The 23,000-nt window shown below is 40.8% G+C and overlaps 2 protein-coding genes across 2 annotated transcripts in view; one reads left to right on the plus strand and one right to left on the minus strand.

The window, feature by feature from the left end:
- BCAT1 (branched chain amino acid transaminase 1) overlaps positions 1-23,000 on the plus strand; it is a 111,212-nt gene that overhangs the window by 27,198 nt on the left and 61,014 nt on the right. Inside the window, exon 2 of the mRNA XM_003405356.4 lies at positions 15,956-16,027. Coding sequence (XP_003405404.2) covers positions 15,956-16,027 — 72 coding nt within the window. The remainder of the gene's footprint in view (positions 1-15,955; positions 16,028-23,000) is intronic.
- On the minus strand, positions 14,337-15,340 carry LOC135231137 (uncharacterized). Its single transcript, XM_064283217.1, is given in 4 exon segments — positions 14,337-14,639; positions 14,642-14,944; positions 14,947-14,960; positions 15,079-15,340. Coding segments are annotated over 4 exon segments (549 nt in total). The 5' UTR covers positions 15,213-15,340; the 3' UTR covers positions 14,337-14,541.

The following is a 23,000-nucleotide window of genomic DNA, read 5'->3' on the forward strand; positions in this document are numbered from 1 at the left end:
GTTTTGATAATATTTTGTAAACTGAGACTGCCATATATTGGGTTTATATGTAGTTAGAAAAATGCACGCCATCCATCATTAGTGAGAAAGAACACCAATACCAAGTTTTGAAAGTAGAGCAGTAAATTAACCAGAGTTCTTGAGGAAGCAAGTTTTGTCTACTTAACGACTGTACCAGGTCTGAACATTCAAGAGACCCTAGCGGAAATAAAGTTTTCTGTATGCTGCTCCAATAATCTGAGGAAAAATTAAAAAGCTAATGAACTTCTAAGTATAATGGTAGAAATGCTGACCACCAGGGGCGGATTATCCAATAAGCAAAGTAAGCACAGGCCTACTTGTATTTACTTACCAGCTTGTAGTGAACAATTTTACATGGGTTTCACTGCAATAAAGCCCATGTTTACCTTGCTTACTGTCAGGGACTGTAAATTTGAAAAGAGGCTTTGATTGTGTAAGAAGGTGCTGTGGGGTTAGGAGAGAGAAAGGTATCGGTCATACCTAGAAGCAGAATTTTTGATGTGGTGAAAAAATGTGAAATTGTTCACTACTGATGATGTGGTATGCAAGGTAGGTACCGTGCTTACCTTGCCTATTGAATAATTTGTTCCTGCTGACCACACACAGTGGTCAGTTTGCCAAGAGGATTTATGGAACATCTCAGGTCAAGCCACCACTTCTCAGCCATGCTGTTGTTGCCGTTAGTTGCTGCTGAGTTAGCTCTGACTCACGGTCACCTTTTGTATAACAAAACAAAATGTTCTGTCCTGCTCCGTCTTCATGATTGTTGGTATGACATGCAATGAGTTCTAATTAAGCCATGCCACAAGGATCAGTTTTTAGAGGGGTTAAGTTCCTGTGGATCCTCTCTGCTCCCTAAAATTACAAATAATTCAGGTTTCACAGATGCCAAACTGTCCAAAAAAACCATCAGGCTTAGTATGGATCTTCACTGTAATAACTATAACTAAACAGACTGAAAGCTTATTGGGTGCCAGCACAGGCTTTATGTGAATTATCTCATTTAGTCCTCTTGAAAATTACATTACTAATATATTTCACAGATGGAGAATTTGAGGCACAGTGAGGTTAAGTAAGTAGCACAAAAATATCAAGAAACAAAAGATAGGTTTAAACTTAGAAAAATAAAGGTAAATGTTAAGGTACCCAGAAAGGAAGCTAACAAACCTACCTATCAAAATAAAAAAGAAGAAAAGCATAAAGACTTAGCAAACACAAAATCAACAATAATGAAAAAGATGAAACTTAAGTGAAACAAAGAAAGTGTCAACAACACACAGACACACAAAAAATCAAAATGACAGCAGTAAACTCATACCAATCAATAATTACGCTGAAGGTAAATGGCCTAAATACACCAATAAAGAGACAGAGAATGGCAGAATGGATTAAAAAAAAAAAGATCCATCTACACTGTCTACAAGAGACACACTTCAGATACAAAAACATAAACAAACTAAAACTCAAAGGATGGAAAAAATATATGAAGCAAACAACTACCAAAAAAAAAAAAAAAAAAAACGCAGGAGTGGCAACATGAGTATCTGCAAAATAGACCTTAAAGCAAAATCCACCACAAAGGATAAGGAAGAATACTATATAATGATTAAAGGGTCAGTACATCAGGAGGACATAGCCATAATAGCCATAATAAATATATACACACCCAATGACAGGACTCCAGAATACATAAAACACACTCTAACAGCATTGAAAATAGAAATAGACAGCTCCACAATAATAGTAAGAGACTTTAACACATCACTTTCAGTGAAGGACAGAACATGTAGAAAGGAACTCAATAAAGATACAGAAAATCTAAATGCCACAATCAATCAACTTGACCTCATAGACATATACAAAACATGCCACCCAACAGCAGCAAAGTATACATTCTTTTCCAACGCGCATAGAACATTCTCCAGAATAGACCATATTTTAGGCCACAAAATGAGCCTTAACAGAATCCAAGACATCAAAATATTACAAAGTGTCTTTTCTGACCATAAAGTCATAAAAGTAGAAATCAATAACAAAAACAGCAAGGAAAAAAAATCAAACAATGTAAACTGAACAACACCTTGCTTAAAAACTGCTAGGTTATAGAAGAAATCAAGGATGGGATAAAGAAATTCATAGAATCAAATGAGAATGAAAACACATTTTACCAAAACCTTTGGGACACAGCAAAAGCAGTGCACAGAGGTCAATTTATAGCAAGAAATGCACATATCCAAAAAGAAGAAAGGTCCAAAATCAAAACATTAACCTTACAACTTGAACAAATACAAAGAGAGCAGCTAAAGAAGCCCTCAGACACCAGAAGAAATGAAATAATAAAGATTACAGCAAAAATAAATGAAATAGGAAATAGAAAAACAATTGAAAGAGTAAACAAGGCCAAAAGTTTGTTGTTTGAAAAAGGGCAACAAAATTGACAAACTATTGACCAAACTGACAAAAGAAAAACAGGAAAGGAAGCAAATAACTCAAAAAAGAAATAAGATGGGTGAAATAAAAAGGATCATAACAGAACACTACAAAAAATTTTACTCCAACAAACTTGAAAACCTAGAAGAAATGGATGAATTTTTAGAAAAACACTACCCACCTAAACTAACACAAACCAAGGTAGAAAAACTAAATCAACCCATAACAAAAGAAGAGATTGAAGAGGCAATAAAAAGGCTCCTAACAATAACAAAAAAAAAAAGCCCTGGCCTAGACTGCTTCGCTGAAGAATTCTACCAAACTTTCAGAGAAGAGTTAACACCACTACTATTAAAGGTATTTCAGAGCACAGAAGAGAAAGGGATACTCCTGAACTCATGCTATGAAGCCAGCATAACCCCGATACCAAGGCCAGGTAAAGACACTGCAAAAAAAAAAGGAAGTTACAGACCAATGTCCCTCATGAATGTAGACGCAAAAGTCCTCAACAAAATTCTAGCCAATAAAATTCAACATGGCCAAGTGGAATTCATACCAGCTATGCAGGGATGGTTCAACATTAGAAAATCAATCAATGTAATCCATCACATAAATAAAACAAAAGATAAGATCTGCAGGGATGGTTCAACATTAGAAAATCAATCAATGTAATCCACCACATAAATAAAACAAAAGATAAGAACCACGTGATCTTATCAATTGATGCAGAAAAGGCATTTGACAAAGCCCAACACCAACTCCTTATAAAAATTCTCAGCAACATAGGAATAGAAGGGAAATTTCCTGACATAATAAAGAGCATTTATACAAAGTCAACAGCCAACATCATTCTAAATGGAGAGAGACTGAAAGCATTCCCCTTGAGAACGGGAACCAGACAAGGATGCCCTTTATCACCACTCTTCTTCAACATTGTGCTGGCAGTCCTAGCCAGAGCTATTAGGCTAGATAAAGAAATAAAGGGCATACGAACTGGTAAGGAAGAAGTAAAAGTATCCCTGTTCGCATATGATATGCTCTTATATACAGAAAATCCCAAAGAATCCACAAGAAAACCACTGGGACTAATAGAATATTTCAGCAAAGTATTAGGATATAAGATAAACATACAAATATTGGTTGGATTCCTCTACACCAACAAAGAAAACTTTGAAAAGGAAATCAGCAAATCAATACCATTTACAATAGGCCCTACGAAGATAAAGCACTTAGGGATAAATCTAACCAGAGATGTAAAAGACCTATGTCAAGAAAACTACAAGACACTACTGCAAGAAACGAAGAGAGACCTATATAAGTGAAAAAACATACCATGCCCATCAACAGGAAGACTCAACATTGTGAAAATGTCAATTCTCCTCAAAGCGGTCTACAGATACAATGCAATCCCCATCCAATTTCCAAGAGCATTTTTTAATGAGATGGAGAAATAAATCACCAACTTTATACAGAAAAGGAAGGAACCCCAGATAAGTAAAGCATTCCTGAAGAAGAACAAAGTGAGAAGCCTCACACTACCTGATTTTAGAACCTATTATACTGCCCAGGTAGTCAAAATAGCCTAGTACTAGTACTACAACAGACACATAGACCAATGGAACAGAATTGAGAACCGAGACGTAAATCCGTCCATGTATGAGCAGCTGATATTTGAAATAGGCCCATAATCGTTAAATGGGGAAAAGACAGTCTCTTTAATAAACGGTGCTGGCATAACTGGATATCCATTTGTAAGAAAATGAAACAGGACCCATACCTCACGCCATACACAAAACTAACTCAAAATGGATCAAAGACCTAAATATAAAATCTAAAATGATAAAGACCATGAAAGAAAAAAATAGGGATGCTAGAGGTCCTAATACATAACATAAATAGTATACAAACCATAACTAACAATGCACAAACACCAGAAGAGAAACTGGATAACTGGGAGCTCCTAAAAATCAAACTCTTGTGCTCATCAAAAGACTTCACCAAAAGAGTAAAAAAAGAGAAGCTACAGACTGGGAAACAAATTTTGGCTATGACATATCCAATAAGGGTCTAATCTCCAAAATCTATAAGATACTGTAACACCTTAACAACGAAAAGACAAATAATCCAGTTAAAAAATGGGCAAAGGATATGTACAGGTGCTTCACCAATGAAGACATTCAGATGGCTGGCAGGCACATGAGAAAATGCTCATGATTATTAGCCATTAGAGAAATGCGAATCAAAACTATGATGAGATACCATCCCACCCCAACAAAGCTGGCACTAACCCAAAAAACACAAAATAACAAATGTTGAAGAGGTTGTGGAGAGATTGTAACTCTTATGCACTGCTGGTGGGAGTGTAAATGGTAGAACCACTTTTGAAAATGATATGGAGCCTCCTTTAAAAAGCTAGAAATAGAAATACCATACCATCTAGCAACTCCGCTGCTAGGCATATACCCGAGAGAAATAAGGTCCATCACACGAATAGGCATATGCATACCCGTGTTCACTGCAGCACTATTCACAATAACAAAAAAATGGAAACAACCTAAATCCCCATCAACAGATGAATGGATAAGCAAATTATGGTACATACACACAATGGAATACTATGCAACGATAAGAACAATGATGAATCTGTGAAATATGTCGCAATATAGATGAACCTGGAGGGCATTATGCTGATGAATAAGTCAGTCACTAAGGACAAATATTGTATGAGATCACTATTATAAGAACTCAAGAAAAGGTTTAAACACAGAAAAAAATTTTGATGGTTATAAGGGTGGGGAGGGAGAAGAAGGAGAAATCACTAACTAGATAGTAGACAAAGATCAACTTCAGTGAAGGGAAGGACAACACACAACACAGGGGAAGCCAGCACAACTGGACCAAAGCAAAAGCAAAGAAGTTCCCTGGACACATCCAAACACTTTGAGGGACAGAGTAGCTGGAGTTGGGGCTTGGGGACCATGATTTCAGGGGACTTCTAGGTCAACTGGCATAACATAGTTTATTAAGATGTGCTACATCTCACTTTGTTGAGTGACTTCTGGTATCTTAAAAGCTTTTTAGTGGCCATCTAAGATACATCAATTGGTTCCATCCCACTGACAAGGAAAATACTAGCCCAAAGGGCTAAAGGACCAGATAAGGCAGAGATCCACCAGTCTGAGACCAGAAGAACTAGATGGTGCCCAACTACCGCCAGTGACCGCCTTGACGGGGATCACAACAGAGAGTCCTGGACAGAGCAGGAGAAAAACGTAGACTAGAACTCAAATTTACGTAAAAAGGCCAGAGTTAATGGTCTGACAGAGATTGGAGGAACCCCCGGAACTACAGCCCCCAGACAGGCTGTTAACACAGAACTAAAACCTTTCCCAAAGACCACTCTTCAGACAAAGATTAGACAGAACTATAAAACAAAAAATAATATACGTGAGGAATGTGCTTCTTAGTTCAATCAGATATACGAGATCAGATGGGCAAAAATAAATTAATAATAATAATAAAAAAGTAGCCCAAGCTTGCAGAGCTCGGAAGCGGCATTGCCAGAACTGAACCTGCAGTGCTGAGTCCCTCTGGTTCACTACTGTATTACAGGGTCTCCCTATAAGCTTGACAGCCTTACGATAGAACAAAGAAATCACTGTGACATGTTTTGCTCAGTAATTTGCAAAATGTTACTTACATATTTTCTTTTTAAGATGAGGTTTAGAGACATTAGGTGACTTGCTTAAGGTGATGTATCTACTGAATAACAGAGCTGGTCCTTGAAACAAAATGTTCTCATGAACTCAGAACTCCTGGCGTAGTAAGATTCAGAAAAAGTTCTGGGGACTTTTCATTGCCTGTCCAGAAGCGCATGGAAGCTAGAAGAGAAAGGCAGAATATCTTATAACTAGACAAAGGCAGTTTTAGTAAGTAGGTTCAATATGTCTGTGACACACAACCTGAATAAATGGCCAAATTTAAAATCTATTTTTGATTATTTTGTACCTAACTCTATTTTATGTAGGCAACTACTTTCTCTCTGTTTCTATGTAATGTCTCTGTGTGTGTAAAGTATATCAGCTCACCTACAATTTTTAATTTTAGCAAAAACATGGTATATTTATACCTTCAATCAATTTATTCAACAAATAATTATGAAGACCCACACATTAGTCTGGCTGTGTACTAAGCGCTGGATATCCAAAAGATAATCAAGTCCGTGCTCAGACAGGAAAAGACTGGTACAGAAACAAGGAGAGCCTTAATCAAGTGTCAGAACTGTTCTATCAGAAGTAAGATTAAACTGATGTCCCCAGCCTTTAGAAATCATGCCCCTAGGAATAGAGGAAGACATTCCAAATCTTTATGCAGGACAGACAGGTATTAGGAAAAAAATCAATTTCCATACTCTCAGCTTTCATTTAGGTCTTTCCCAAGCCTCACTTACAAGACAACATCTGCTTGGAATCATCCTGCCAGTTCCCCTTTCTTACCTCCAATTTCATAGTTGTCTTTCTCCCACTTTATAAAATCTTTTCTTTCATTCATTCCAAATGGTCCAGTGGGCTATAAAAACCCTCAGGGCATAAAGAAAGGGATCGTTCTGAACATTATGTCAGAAAACCAAAAAACTAAACCCATTGCCATCGAGTCAATTCTGACTCATAGTGACCCTATAGGACAGAGTAGAACTGTCCCATAGGGTTTCCAAGGATCAGCTGGTAGATTCAAACTGTTGACCTTTTGGTTAGCAGCTGAGCTCTTAACCACTGCACCACAGGGCTCCTATGTCCGAAAATCCTCTCTCTAATCCAATCACCAGAAACCTGCCGTCAGGCTTCATGTCCTTGTCTTACTAGTATTTCTAGTCAGGGTGGAGTATGACATTAGGAAGTTGTGTGTTGTGATGGTCTGAATTCAGACTACATTAAAGATTGAGGCAGTAGGAGCAATAACAATTTTTGTTTAAAGGCTTCGTCCCCTTGCTCTGGTCAAAGAATCATCAGGCAGGGTGTGGGGGGTAAGTTTGTGACTGGGCCATGCATCCTTTCTTTCATTTGTAATAGGTACAAGGGTTCTTGGTTTTATTACGCTGAAGTCTCAAGAGAATGTGGGTTTGGAAAATACCAGTTAAGTAAGGTTTTTAGGTGGAAGCACCCAGGGCTGGTCTAGACTGCTTATGGTTGTTTCTGGTTGACACATGCAACTTTTCAGGAGGATTTTATGACTACATGGGACCAAGGCCCTTAGTAAACCTTGCTGTTGTTGCCGTTAGTTGGTGTCAAGTTGATTCCCACTTATGATGACCCCATGCATGCAGAGTAGAACTGCTCCATTTGGTTTTCAAGGAGGTGACCTTTCAGAAGCAGATTGCGGCCCTTCTTCTGAGGAGACTCTGGGTGGTTTTCAGCCATCAACCTTTTGGTTAGCAGTGTTGTAGGGTAAAAACATCACAAAGTTTAGTAAAGCAAAAAGAAACGTTTATTTGGCATATATTCAAACAGACAAAAGTGAGAAGTAGACGCACATGCTGCCAGAGCCATGTCTGCCGGAGTCCAAGGAATGTTACAGAGTCATCAGTATATATTAACATTACAAAATGGACAAAACCATTGAAAGCTTCACCTTTTCATGACTGGCTGGAAACCGAAATCCTACATTTTGAATTGCCTTTCTTAACAATCATTGGTACAGGCTTCAGTAACAACAGTCAGGAGGGTCTTCATTGGTCCAACTTATTTTCCATCCACTAAATGCTAATATCATTAATATCACATGCAAGCAAAATTTTGCTGAAGATCATTCAAAAACGGCTGCAGCAGTATATCAACAGGGAACTGCCAGAAGTTCAGGCCGGATTCAGAAGAGGACGTGGAACCAGGGATATCATTGCTGATGTCAGATGGATCCTGGCTAAAAGTAGAGAACACCAGAAAGATGTTTACCTGTGTCTTATTGGCTATGCAACGGCATTCGACTGTGTGGATCATAACAAATTATGGATAGCATTGTGGAGAAGGGTATTCCAGAACACTTAATTGTGCTCATGAGGAACCTGTACACAGATCAAGAGGCAGTTCAGACAGAACAAGGAGGTACTGCCTGGTTTAAAGTCAGGAAAGTTGTGCATCAGGGTTGTGTAATTTCACCATACCTAGTCAATCTGTATGCTGAGCAAATAATCTGAGAAGCTGGACTATAAGCAGAAGAATGGGGCATTAGGATTAGAGGAAGACTCATTAACAAACTGCGTTATGCAGATGACACAACATTGCTTGCTGAAAGTGCAGAGGACTTGAAGCACTTCCTAATGAAGATCAAAGACCACAGCCTTCAGTATGGATTGCACCTCAACATAAAGAAAACAAAAATCCTCTCAACTGGACCAGTGAGGAACATCATGATAAACGGAGAAAAGATTGAAGTTGTCAAGGATTTCATTTTACTTGGATCCACAATCAACACCCATGGAAGCAGCAGTCAAGAAATCAAAAGACCGATTGCATTGGGCAAATCTGCTGGAAAGGACCTCTTTAAAGTGTTGAAAAGCAAAGATGCCACCTTGAAGACTAAGGTGCACCTGACCCAAGCCATGGTATTTTCAATTGCATCATATGCATGGGAAAGCTGGGCAATGAATAAGGAAGACCGAAGAAGAATTGACACCTTTGGTAAAGAATACTGAGTATACCATGGCTTGCCAAAAGAATGAACAAATCTGTCTTGGAAGAAGTACAACCAGAATGTTCCTTAGAAGCAAGGATGGCAAGACTGCATCTTACATACTTTGGACATATTGTCAGGAGGGATCAGTCCCTGGAGAAGGACATCATGCTTGGTAGAGGGTTGGTGAAAAAGACAAAGGCCTTCAAGGAGATGGATTGACGCAGTGGCTGCAACAATGGGCTCAAGCATAACAAGGATTATAAGGATGGCACAGGACCAGGCAGTGTTTCATTCTATGGTACATAGGGTTGCTATGAGTGGGAACACCTCACAACAAAAACAAAGTAGGGCACCTAACAACAACAACAACAACAAATGCTAATAGAAAAAGATAAGAGTGGTAAGTCTTCTGTGTTTAATTGGTTTATGTGAAAGGTTCCTTAAAAGATATTTTCCAAGATTATCTTAGCTACTGTCTTTGATGTGTCCTTGTGAGTCCAGCTCCAGCTGGGTCACATTTTCTCTTCTGGATGACAGGGAATTACCACTCCAGTGTTATTTCCTAAATCAGCAGTCCAGCGCTCAAAATGGTTTAGAACTTCAGATTTAGTTTTTTAGGGACGTTTTCTACCCCGTGCCTTTGCTGGGTGTGTAAGTGTTGCTACATGGGGAACCTAGAAGGCACAAATGTTAAAGGCAGAATTTTTTTTTAATTGTGCTTTAGATGAAGATTTGCCAGAGCAAATTAGTTTCTCATTAAACAATTAATACACATATAGTTTTGTGACACTGGTTGCCAACACCACGACATGTCAATACTCTCACCTTCTCAACCTTGGGTTCCCCATTACCAGCTTTCCTATCCTCTACTGACTTCTTGTCCTTGCCCCTAGGCTGGCGTGCCCATTTAGTCTCATTTTGTTTTATGGGCTTGCCTAATCTTTGGCTGAAGGGTGAATCTCAGGAGTGACTTCCTCAGTGAGCTAAAAGGGTGTCGGGGGGCCATACTCTCAGGGTTTCTCCAGTCTCTGTCAGACCAGTAAGTCTGGTTTTTTTGTGTGAGTTAGAATTTTGTTCTACATTTTCCTCAAGCTCTGTCTGGGACCCTCTATTGTGATCCCTGTCAGAGCAGTTGGGGTGGTACCTGGGCACCATCTATTTGTGCTGGACTCAGTCTGGTGGAGGCTGTAGTAGTTGTGGTCCATTAGTCCTTTGGACTAATCGTTCCCTTGTGTCTTTGGTTTTCTTCATTATCCCTTGCTCCAGATGGGGTGAGATCATTGGAGTACCTTAGATGGCTGCAACAGGCTTTTAAGATCCCAGAAGCTACTCACCAAAGTAGGATTTAGAACATTTTCTTTATAAACTATGTTAAGCCTATTGAGCTAGATGTTCCCCAGACCATTGTCCCCAGCCCTTAGCCCAGTAATTAGGTCCCTCAGGGAGTTTGTATATGTCTATGAAGCTTCCATGATCTTGCCTTGGTTAAGTTGTGCTGACTTCCCCAGTATTGTCTACTGTAAAGACCAAAACCAAAAATCAAATGCATTGCTGTCGAGTCAACTTATAGTGACCCTATAAGACAAAGTAGAACTGCCCCATAGAGTTTCCTGGGAATGCCTAGTGGACCTGAACTGCTGACCTTTTTTGTTAGCAGCCATAGCACTTAACCACTACGCCACCAGGGTTTCCACTTTAAAGACAGAATTTCTTAATGTGACATCTAAGTAGAGTGACTAATATGTCCGGTTTACTCCTGCTGTCCCTTAGTGATAGCACTCCTTGAATGACAAAACTATATGGTCACCCTATAGTAGGGAAAAATTTGGACTTCATCGAAAAGGTATACATCGTTTAAAGCAAACCTTTACTGTTATCTGATTCTGATTGTATGGGAGCATTTTTTTTTTCCATTGTTTATTGTTTTGGGGGTACTTTTCTCACTCTGTATAGTGTAGATAACCGATAAGTGGTAGAAATGCAGAATAATTCTAATCTGTAAACACGCAAATAAACTCTGAAGGTTGACATTCAATTGACTTCTGTTCCTGGCCCTGAAAGAAGCCAGGTTTTCAAATTCATTTCAATGTTCCTGATCTGTAAATGCAGAGTCAGTTTTAACATCTACCTGTTTACTTCATTAAATCAGCTAAACTTTTAAAATTTATGTTACATCTGTATGACAGCCATAATAATGCGCCCCCCTTTTTTTTTTTAATTTAACTCTCTAAGGCACTACTAGTTGGGGTATGCCTTTACCTATACTCCCAACCTCCCCTTCGACCGAACTCTCTCCCCTTCTCTCCACTCCAGCCACTCAGGCTCTATTTCATAGTCTTTTGCGATCACCCTGTTTCTTCCCTCCTCAGAGCTATTCCTTTGGCCTGGAACAGGATTCATCCAAGACACCCTCATCCCTTCTTCCCTTAATTTTTCTAATCCTCCAGTTCTCTTAAGGATAATTTAAGACTTTCTGAATTTCCATGCCTTTCTGACTAGGTTACATTTCATTACTAGAGGCTCTGGTAGCATAGGTACAAGCAGTTTTACATTTGTTTGTGAGATTTGTTAACACTTTTGAACATAATTAACATTTTTCTCTCTGGGGCATCTGGGGGCAGGATTGGGGCATGCTCAGAAAGCATCCCCAGCACCTAGACCAGTGCCTGACAAATGGTAGAGACAGATTTGACTCTTAAGTACTTGGAGTCCATGAGAGAGGTGGGCTGAACATGTATTTGAGTGTTATCAGCATATAGGTGCAGCCACAAAAACGCACGAGAAGCAAAACCACTGGGTTGAGTAAAATAAAGGCTAGCCCACCTTGTTTGGGTGGAATAATTGGGCAGAATCAAATCACAGTCATTTTGGAAGAAAAAAATCTAATTCATGGGAATCCCATGTGCTTCAGAGTAGAATTATGCTCCAAAGGTTTTCAATGGCTGAGTTTTTGGAAATAGATCACCAGGCCTTTCTCCCAAGATACCTCTGGGTGGACTTGAACCTCCAATCTTTTGGCTAGCAGCCAAGCACGTTAATCATTTGTACCACCCAGGAACTCCATAGTCTCTTGAAGGGGGAAGGAAATACAAGCAGTTAATACAGATGGCACTTTCATGAAATTAGGTGCTGAAGGGGAGGAAAGGTTGGCGCTGACGTAATTCTTTAATAATAGCATTCTTTCATGACTGATTTGAAAAGGAGCAATTACCGGTAGCACTTAAAATAGGTTTTTTTTTTTTTTTTTTTAAAATAGGTTAGTAGAGTGCAAATCACTTACACCACCCAGAGACCTTTCAAAATAGCAAGAAAATGGGATTGTGTATTGTCTACACTGGAAAAAACAACAGGCTTTGAACGAATGTGTAGTGTAGACATTCTAGACTTTCAATTAAAAAAAGTGTTTATAACGCTTCCACCAACATTTTTTTTACTCTTAAACCATGGGCAAGGGTCAAAAACTGGCAACCCTAGTGTTGACTTAGCCTGCACATTTTTGGTTTGCTTGTTTTTTTTGGGGGTGGAGGAAATACAAAATGGTATCGCCACTTTGGAAGACAGTTTGGCAGATTCTTACAAAGCTAAACACAGCTTACCATATGATCCAGCAAACAAGCTCCTAGGTATTTACCCAAATGAGTTGAAAACTTATGTTCACACAAATTTTATAGCAGCTTTATAGCCCGGGTGGCACAGTGGTTAAAGTGCTTGGCTGCTAAACAAAAGGTTGGTGGATTGAACCTACCAGCCCCTCTTCTGGAGAAAGGTGTGGCAGTCTGCTTCTGTAAAGATCACAGCCTTGGAAACCCTATGGGGGCAGTTCTACTCTGTCCTGTACAGTTACTGTGAGTCGGAATCTACTCGACAGCAGTGCGTTTGGGTTTTTTGTGTTTATTACTAATTGCCAAAAATCGGAAGCAACCAACATGTCCATTAACTAAGAGCATAAACTGTGGAACATGTGTACAAAGGTCTGTTATTCAGCAGTTAAAATGAATGAGTCATCAAGCCAAGAAAAGGCATGAAGGAATCTTAAACCGTATTGCTAAGTAAAAGAAGCCAATCTGAAAATGCTCTATTATTCTAACTACATGACATTCTAGAAAGTGCAAAACTATAGCGACAGTAAAAAGATCAGCGGCTGGCAAAAATTCAGGGAAAGTTGGGGGGGGTTTGAATAAGTGGAATACAGGGACTTTGTCTTTTTAAATTATGGTAAATGTATATGTAGCAAAACATTTGCCATTTCCACTCTTCCCATCTACAGTTTAGTGACATTGATTACTTTCATCTTGTTGTTCAACCATCACCCTTATCCATTTCCAAGTTTCTCCATCACCACCAGGCCTTTTTAGGGCAGTGGAACTACTCGTATGATACTATAAAGGTGGACACATGACATTATGCATTTATCAAAATCCATAGGATTGTACAACACAAAGAGTGAACCCTGATGTAAATCATGATAATAATGTATCAATCTGGTTCATCAATGCTAACAAATTAACACAGGAATGCAAGATGTTAATAATAGAGGAAACTGCTGGGGATGGTATATGGGGTCTCTGTACTTTCTGTGCAATTTTTCTACAAACCTAAAACTGCCCTAAAAAATGGCCTATTAAATTTTTTTTTACTCTGATCTTCAGCCACGTGACCTGCCTGGGCTCTGTGGTCTTTGGAATTTGGGACCCCACCCCAGCATAAGAGGGGAGGGAGGAGGAGTGGATTTTGTTTGTTTGTTTGTTTCTTTTTTTTTGTTTTTCCCTGAATTGATAAAATTAGAGCCCTATTGCCTTCCAGGGGTGTAGGAAATCAATTCTAGAACCAAGCCGGATTTAACCGCTCATAAATAAACTGCCCTTTCCACCTTTCCAAGGTCAAGTCAGCCAGCGTTATCACTCACTTCCTATTAATTTGGAAGCGGAGAAGGCTCATAATTTACGCCGATGTTGCCCCGGGAAAACACAGCAGAGGAGACAATAGCTATTTCAATCTTGTTTTTCCCTTTCTAAGCCTAGTAGTATTTCACTTTCCCAATCCTTTTACCAAGTATTGCTATCATGAGCCCATATCTGTAAACCGCCCAAACACTACAATTGGGATCTCCTTATGGCCTATTTTGCCTGAAAACGACGAATGGCTGGGTCTGGGTAACAGGCTCTCAGAGGATGTGAGCCTGGTGGCCCCGCAGTACCCTGAGTTACAAAGCTGGATTCACGTTCTCCCTCTTTAGGTTGCACGTGGGGAGTTGGTGGCGGACAAGAGCCAATACACAAATACCAATTCCAAGCTGCCAGACTCTCGGGGGCAGAAACTGCTTTTTTTGTCGGTTTGATCCGGGGTCGACGGAAAAGCTGCCCTGATGTAAGAGAATTTCCCTGAGGCTTCTTTCATCTTGTCTCAGGGACGCTTCCGGGCTCACCTGGAGGTTATTTGGTAAATAATGATGCTCCATAGGTGCCTGCGCTTGGAAAAGCGCTGTCTCGCGGCGTGCTCTCTTGGGCCCCAACACGAAACCCGGTGGCAGGGAATACGGCTTTGGTTTTCGCGATTAAAGAAAAAGAGAGACTAAACCGTTGGAGGCTCCTCCCCCAGGGATGTTGGAGGGGATCCGTCGTTCCCTGCGCCTGGCTCTGTCGCCGGGCCCCGGGCTGTGGCATCCCGTGCCGCGCGGGCTCTGGCTTTCGCGTCCAGCTACGCGCAGCGTGTTGCCTGCACGGCTCTCTGCAGCCCCGCGCGCCCCGAGCTTCCCCATGGCCAGCCCGCCTGACGCCGCCACAGCCCCGGCCCACCAGGTACCCCAACCGTGGGCGTTTGCGGGAGGGGGAGGATTGGAACTCGGCATTCAAAGCCTGCGGGCACGGCCATGTGCCTTGCTGCCTTTTGCTGCACCATTCTGCTTCACCTCCCACCGCCGTTCCGCCTCCACTCCATCTCCTCTTCGCCCATCCCTACCCTAAATCTAGAGTCCCAGCCTGCAACACGCTGCGGGTTGACCCGCTCGAGGGAATCTGAGGGTAGCCATGGAAGCCGTTTTGAGGGAGGAGGCGGGAGCAGAATCTCTGGGCTGCCAAAACTGACAGCCGCATCCACTGTGCCTTCGCCACCTCAAAATATTTTGACTGCAGCCTTCTGCCTTCTTGGTTGCCTTTCTTCCCTTCCTCCTGTAGTTGTTTAGCCGACTAGGGTTTTTTTTTTTTTTTAATGTCTGCACCGTTCCCCAATTCGTCCCCATTCCATTGTGTCATTGTGTCCTTCACTATCTTTGAAATAACTCCCTAATTCACCAAGTTATGCCTTGTGTACTTAAAGCGTGGAATTTGATGTCGATGCGCCTGAATCGCAGGACCCTGCCTATGGAGAAAATGGTTCACACTCGTCCCCATCCTTTTTCCAAGCTTGCCATTGTGCACCAGTGATTGACAAGACCACGAGGCTGAGCGCGCCCGGGAGATTTTTCTATAAATGGCTTAAAACCCTAGACTATTTACTCGGATATAAGTGAAACAACTGTCTTTTTGTTCTTTGCTGGTGAACTCTGGCTCTGTAGGGCTAACCTGGAAATTAACCAGTCTGCTCTAAGCCAGTGGAGGAGGACAAAAAGCCACCACCTCGGACAGGGTAGAAAATGCAGGGCAACACTTGCAGGACGCTCTTGTGTGGGGCTCCTGACTGTTGTTTGATTGTCAAAGCCTCCTGATCCTCCTGCTGTCCTTTTCCTGTTTGCTTGAGTACCTGAGCAGAGCACACCTGTAATGGTGAGTCATATCATTACCCTGAGCCCCATTTTCCCACCAGGTTTTACTTAATGGAGGTTTATTTCTTCTTTAAGGACTGCCATCATGGATGCTCTGCAGAATGTACGGGAGAAGGAGGGTCTAAAGTGGCGGTGGAGACTTTTAAGGTAAGTTGTTTGCCAAAGCTTAAGTGTCTGAAACACATTCAGCTGAGTAAATCCATTTGTTGTTCTTGGGTCCTGGGGGGAGAATTTTTACCTTGTGGCTTATACAATTGTTTAGAAATGCTGCCATGCGTTTTAAATCCCTTGGGGGGGGGGGTTGGGTAAGAGTCCTGTTGACGAAGTTGTTACAGCGATCGACTGCTAACCGAAAGATCCAGTGGTTCGAAACTACCAGGCTCTCCGTGAGAGAAAGATGTGGCAGTCTGCTTCCACAGAGATTTACTGCCTTGGAAATCCTACAGGGTCACTAAGAGTCAGAATCCACTAGGTTGGCTGTGGGTTCGGTTTTTTTGTTGGGGGGGTGAAATTATTTGGGGAGTGAGAACACATTCATCATACCTAAATTTACCTGGCAGTTAAATGATTATTTTATTTCCTGAATCTTAAAATTTTCTTTGAAGATTTTCAGCTAGTGAAAATTAAGCCAGATGTTTATCCGGTTGCATAAGTATAACCCCTCATTCTTATCTGTGGAAACAATTTAACCTGGTGATTTTTCCCTTTAAACAGCACATGACATTTTACCGTCACCGTAAGAGTAGGGCATTTCCTTTTCTCTCTGAATTATGGGGTTTATGTATTAAATCTCCTACTTTACAGGGAAATTTTGAGGAGCAAATGCAGTAAGACTCCTATAAAGTATTTTGAAAATCATAAAAGAACAAATATAAAATATATTATTATTTTCTTTATAAATCGTTATCACCACTACTCCTCCAACCATGGAGGTTATTTCTTCTCGTCTTGATGCCTCCCCTCTACCCTCCCCCCCCCCCCCGCTGCCCATTTCAGTCACTGTCATTTATCATCAATAGCACAGAGTGTCCTAATGATCTCACATCCTGGCAGGGTTCAGAGAAGGAGTGAAACTTGACTCATCAATTTCACGCACACACGCAGCAGGGGCTGTGTTTGCCATTAGAAATACAGAAATAAATTTAAGACAAGGTCTTTGCTACAAGGACCTTTTAAAAACCAAAATAAAATAGCATATAGCCATTCCTTTGCTAAAGTGAGTTTGTGAGTTTTATTTGTCAGTGTCATTCCCTGTCCCCCAAAGATAACATCTTCCGTAACTCTATAATCTATTCTGCCATTCAATGAAAATTAAGCTCTTCGTAAATTTGGGGAATTAAGATATTGAGATACAGGTCCTTGAAAGCATGAGATGAAAGGGACTCCTATTTGCTAATCTCTTGGAGCCCTGGTGGCTCAGTGGTTAAGAGTTCGTCTCCTAACTAAAAGATTGGCAGTTCAAATCCACCAGCCGTTCCCTGGAAACCCTATGGGACAGTTCTGCTCTGCCCTATCGGATCGCTATGAGTTGGAATTGACTCGACAGCAACAGGTTAAAGTGCTTGATTACTAGTCAAAAGGTTGGTGGTTTGAACCCACCCAAAGGTGCCTTGAAAGACAGACCTGGCGATCTGCTTCCAAAAGGTCAAAGCCTTGAAAGTGCTATGGAGCAGTTCTACTCTCTGTAATATAATCAATCAACTCAATGGCTACTAATGACAAAAACAAGGCTCATTTTAAATAGTAAATTCCTTTTTAAAGGATGTAGTTAAATAAAAATTTCCTGATTAAACTTAACTCATAACAACTGCAGGGAAGACCTTTCTTTGTGCATAGAAAAATCCTTTGCAAAGTGAAGACTTCATTCATAATATAAATAATCTCTTGTTTAATTTAGATTTCTATATATTAGGTTTTAGTTAAAGGAAGTATCTGTTGACTTTCTACATTCATGTATTTACATATCAACATAATGGTGGATGTATTCATAGCTCATATGTGATTGAGGCAAGGTCCCTGGTTGTGCAAATGGTTTGTACTCCACTAATCTAAAGGTTGGTGGTTGGAACACACACAACAGTGCAGAAAGAAATGCCTGGCAATCTGCTTCCATTACAGCCAAGTTGAGGAATGTGGGGACCATGGTCTCGGGAAACATTTAGCTCAATTGGCATAACATAGTTTATAAAGAAAATGTTCTACAGTCTAGTTTGGTGAGTAGCATCTGGGGTCTTAAAAGCCTGTGAGCGGCCATCTATGATTCTCTACTGGTCTCACCCCTTTGGGAGCAAGGGAGAATGAAGAAAACTAAGGATACAGGGAAAGATTAGTCTAGAGGTCTAATGGACCACAACTACCACGGCCTCCACCAGATTGAGTCCAGTATAAATAGATGGTGCCCAGCTATCGTCACTGACTGCTCTGACAGGGATCACAATAGAGGGCCCCAGACAGAGCTGGAGGAAAATGTAGAACAAAATTCTAACTCACAAAAAAAGACCAGACTTACTGGCCTGACAAAGACTGGAGAAACCACAAGAGTACGGCCCCTGGACACCCTCAGTAATGAAGTCACAGCAAAAGATTAGACAGGCCCATAAAACAAAATGAGACTAAAGGTGCACACCAGACCAGGGGCGAGGACTAGAAGGCAGGAGGCAACAAGAAAGCTGGTAATAGGGAACCCAAGGTTGAGAAGGGAGAGTGTTGACATGTCTTGGGGTTGTTAACCAATGTCATAAAACAATATGCGTACTAACCATTTAACGAGAAGCTAGTTTGTTCTATAAACCTTCAAAGTACAATGAAAAAAATAAGATTATAGCCAAGAAAGCCCTAAGGAGTGGTTCACTCTGTAACACATAGGTCACCATGAGTTGGAATTGACTTGATGGCAATTCGATTTAATTTGATTTTTATGTGATGAGGCAAATGAAAATGAAACTTATACTTTTGAGAGGAGAAACGGTAGATTTTATAGGACCACCATTTTCTATCTCTTTCTTAATCTACATTTATTTTTAACATTCATATTGCCTTCTGGGTACTTTTCATATTGATCCTTCTTTCCCACTATCCTATCCCACTCTCCTACTACCCCATTCTTCAACCCTAAAGCCCCACCCCTGATTTGATGGGCTCTCATTAAAAGTGGGGATACAGTTTCCTAACAGGATCCAGCAATGAAATGCCATAATTTTATATCCTAGCGAATCTTTCTGTAGACCTGGGAGCCTCCTTTGTTTGAAAGAGTTCAGCGGTCGATTTCTTTCAATGGTCTTTCCATTGAAAGAAACTTTCTCTACACAATGGGAAACCAAAAATCTACAATTCTCTCTTTCATACTTTATTTGATTTTGAAAGAGTACCTCGAAAAGATAAAGAATATAGCATCTAAGTCTAAATGGAGTCGGAAAAATGCACAGGAACTTATAGAACAAAGTTATTAAATTTCTGGTACAGCTGTAATACACAGCTCACTTAAAAAAAATTTTTTTTAATGTCGTGGCAAATGCAGAGAAGTGCAAATGTACTCCAGAGTAGTGAGCAAAATATGTTGTCTGAATGCTGTTCGATACAGTCCTCAGGGGCTTTCAGCCATGTTGCACTTCCCTTCTATGGGCATCCCCATTTCAGAGTAAATGGTTAACTAACTACAGATGTCCAGTGTTATACGTGGAGGAAAAGGCAGGGAGAAAAAAGGCTGAGAAGGTGTCTGTAGCCAAGTTGTACTCCTTCCATCTCTCTTTTCTTCCATGTTAGACAAAGGCACGTAGACAAGAATATTTAAGGACTGGTAAATGTTCCAGACCAAAACAACAGCAAAAAACAAACCCATTGCCATTGAGTCTATTCTGACTCATTAGGACCCTATAGGACAGAGTAGAGCTGCCCCATAGGGTTTCCAAAGAGTGCCTTGTAGGTTTGAACTGCCTACCCTTTAGTTACAGGCATAGCTTTTAACCACTACACCACCAGGGTTTCTGCTAAGTGTTCCAGCACTGGTTTAATGTGTACTCAATATATAGCTCCCATCCATATTCCTTGTTAACAGAACCCTGATTTCTTTTGCATGGCTATGCCTAGCCCCAGGGAACATACTTGCATTTCCAGCCTCCCTTGCAGCTAGAGATATTCATGTGATACATTTTTGGGAACATTTTCTTTTGTGGTCAAAGGAAACAGAAATGTCTGGTACAGCCTTCCTCCTCTTTTCTTTTGCCTTGAATGAAAGCTGAAGCTAGGATTGTAGCAGCCTTCTTTTGACCCTGAGTTGAAGACCAAGAAAATCAGAAACCCTTGATGTTATAGGATGCTGCGGGCAGACCTGCTTCCTCCAGACTTAACTTTTTAAGAAAACAAGCATCTATTTGTGTTTTATTTATTCCAGCTGAAGTCATTGCTAAATGATAAGTGAAAAGTTTATGCAGAGTATTAGTGAAAAGTAGACTTGAAAAAGGAAGTTAGTGTCACCCTTGGGATCTTTGTTGGGCTGAAATATTTGGACTTGAATCTGTAGACATTTGAGTGTCCATAGGTACTGAGGATTGCTGTAAGCTGGAATTGACTTGGTGGCAAACAACAACACTGAGGGTCATGATCAAGCATGTGATTACACTCACGAGGGATTTTAGGGACGAGATACACGATAGTTGCTATTGGGGGGCAGTATAAATTGATGAAAACAGATTTATTAGAGAAATACTTTTTGAAAGTACGTGTGTCTTAATTGACTGGCTGATGAACGAGAAACAGGATTGTGAGAATGTTGTGAGAATGATAAATGACCTTGAAAGGAATAAAAATTCTGAGAAAAAATAGGGAAAATACACAAAGAATTTGTTAACAGAGATCATCTCTGGGAAGTGTGGACGTGGTGGCCAGGGTAGTAGTTTTCCCCCCCCCCTTTATGGTATAATTTATAAATAAAGTAATAAACATGCATTGTCGTTAGTTGCCTTGGAGTCAATTTTGACTCATGACAGCCCCATGTGTGCAGAATAGAACTGCTGCATAGGGTTTTCAGAAGAAGATTGCCAGGCCTTTCTTCTGAGGCACCTCTAGGTGAGTTCGAACTGCCAACCTTTTAGCTAGTAGTTAAGCACTTAATCGTTTGCACCATTCAAGGACTCATTTAAAAAAAATTTTTTTTGATTTTTGGTAAAATATGACAAAAAATTTGCCATCTTAATCATTTTTAAGTGTACAATTTAGTGACATTAATTACATTCACCATGTTGTGCAACCACCACCATTCCCAAAAGTTTTTCACTACTCCAAACAGAAACTCAGTACCCCTTAAACATGTTATTAAATAAATTTCAAGTTAAGAAGTAAAGGAGTAGATTTTAACATTGTTGGTTAACAACCCAGTGGCACCTGAACCTAAGGTCAGCTGCATCTCCAAGAGACCAAAGAAAGACCCCGGAACCAGCAATCATGACATATGTATGGTTTATTTGGGAAGCTTACTTACAGGACCATGGCTGGCCCAGGGTGACAGCTGGACCAGTTTAGCGTTCTGCAACCACCTAGCAAGGGACACAAGCTTGTATACCATTCCAGCTGGGACCAAGGCTCATTCTTTTTCTCCTGCATCCTTGGACAGTCAGTGTTCCCAGGGAGTTCATGTCTAGGCTCAGATGTTTTCCTTCCTGTTACTAAGGCATTCCTCGGCCTTGTACCTTAGCCTGAGTTCATCCCAAGTTCATCCCCAGCATGCTTTGGGGAAGAGCAAAGCTGATTCCATTAGGAAGGAGTGCATGTAGCTGAATAGCACTACCCTGTAAACATTAATGCCAGAAATGCGGGCCCCTGAAAAAATGGGGACCCAGTTTTGGAGGAAACTTTGGGCATTCCATTTTAAATTTGTTCAATTTGAGATAAAACTATTGCTATAGACTCAATTCCAACTCATGACGACCCTATAAAACAGTAGGACTGCCCATAGTGTTACCAAGGAGCGGGTGGTAGATTGAACTGTCAGCCTTTTGATTAGTAACTGAACTCTTAATCACTCTGCCACCAGGGCTGTCCGTTTGTGATAACCAGAGTTATATGACTGTAAAAGAGTACATGGCTTTAGGTAAGAGTTTATAAATCAGAGATTTGAATCATCTTAAGTCAGTTGTTTTCAAGCCTGCCTTGGAATCACCTGGAGAGCTTTAAACAAACACTGACATGAGCTCTGCTCCTGAGATTCTCTTTCACAGGTCTTGGGTAGGGCTTGGGCACTGATATTGAAAAAGAATTTTCCCAGGTGGATCAACTGAGCAGCCAGCATTTCAAACCAACCAAGTGCTCTTCAAGTTGATGAGATCTTTCAGTGAGACAGTGTGGTGGGATTCTTAGCCCTGATTATGCAGTAGAGTCACCTGGGAAAGTTAAAAAACAAAATTACGATGCCCTGTGCCACCTCTCTGAGGCTCTGGTTCACTTGTTCTGGAATGGGGTTGTGTTAGTCATCTAGTGCTGCTATAACAGAAATACAACAAGTGGATGGCTTTAACAAAGAAAAATTTATTTTCTCATGGTCTAGTAGGCTACAAGTCCAACTTCAGGGTGTCAGCTCTAGGGGAAGGCTTTCCCTCTCTGTCGGCCTTCTCATCAACCTTCCAGCGGACTAGGAACTTCACGCAGAAACCCCGAGTCCAAAGGATGTGGTCTGCTCCTGGCACTGGTTTCTTGGTGGTATGAGGTCCCCAGTTCTTTGCTTGCTTCCCTTTTCCTTTATCTCTTGAGAGGTAAAAGGTGGTGCAGGCCACACCCCAGGTAAACTCCCTTTACCTTGGATCAGACAGGTGACCTCAGTAAGGATGGTGTTACAATTCCACCCTAACCCACTTAACATAAAATTACAATCACAAAATGGAAGACAACCACACAATCCTGGGAATCAAGGTCTGACCAAGGTGGTATACACATTTTTGGGGGGACATAATTCAACCCATGACAGGGGTCTAGATTAAAAGCCCCACAGTGGAATCCATTGTGTAGCCAGGGATGAGAATTACTGATGTGGAGAGAGAAGTGTAGAGACTTAAGGAGAAAACCTAACATTACACAGATTCTTGTATTTTGACACCAGTTAAACTATCCTCCCACTTCCTTCTTTTCTCTT

The sequence above is a fragment of the Loxodonta africana genome, chromosome 4, assembly GCF_030014295.1.
Source record: "Loxodonta africana isolate mLoxAfr1 chromosome 4, mLoxAfr1.hap2, whole genome shotgun sequence".
NCBI lineage: Eukaryota > Metazoa > Chordata > Mammalia > Proboscidea > Elephantidae > Loxodonta > Loxodonta africana.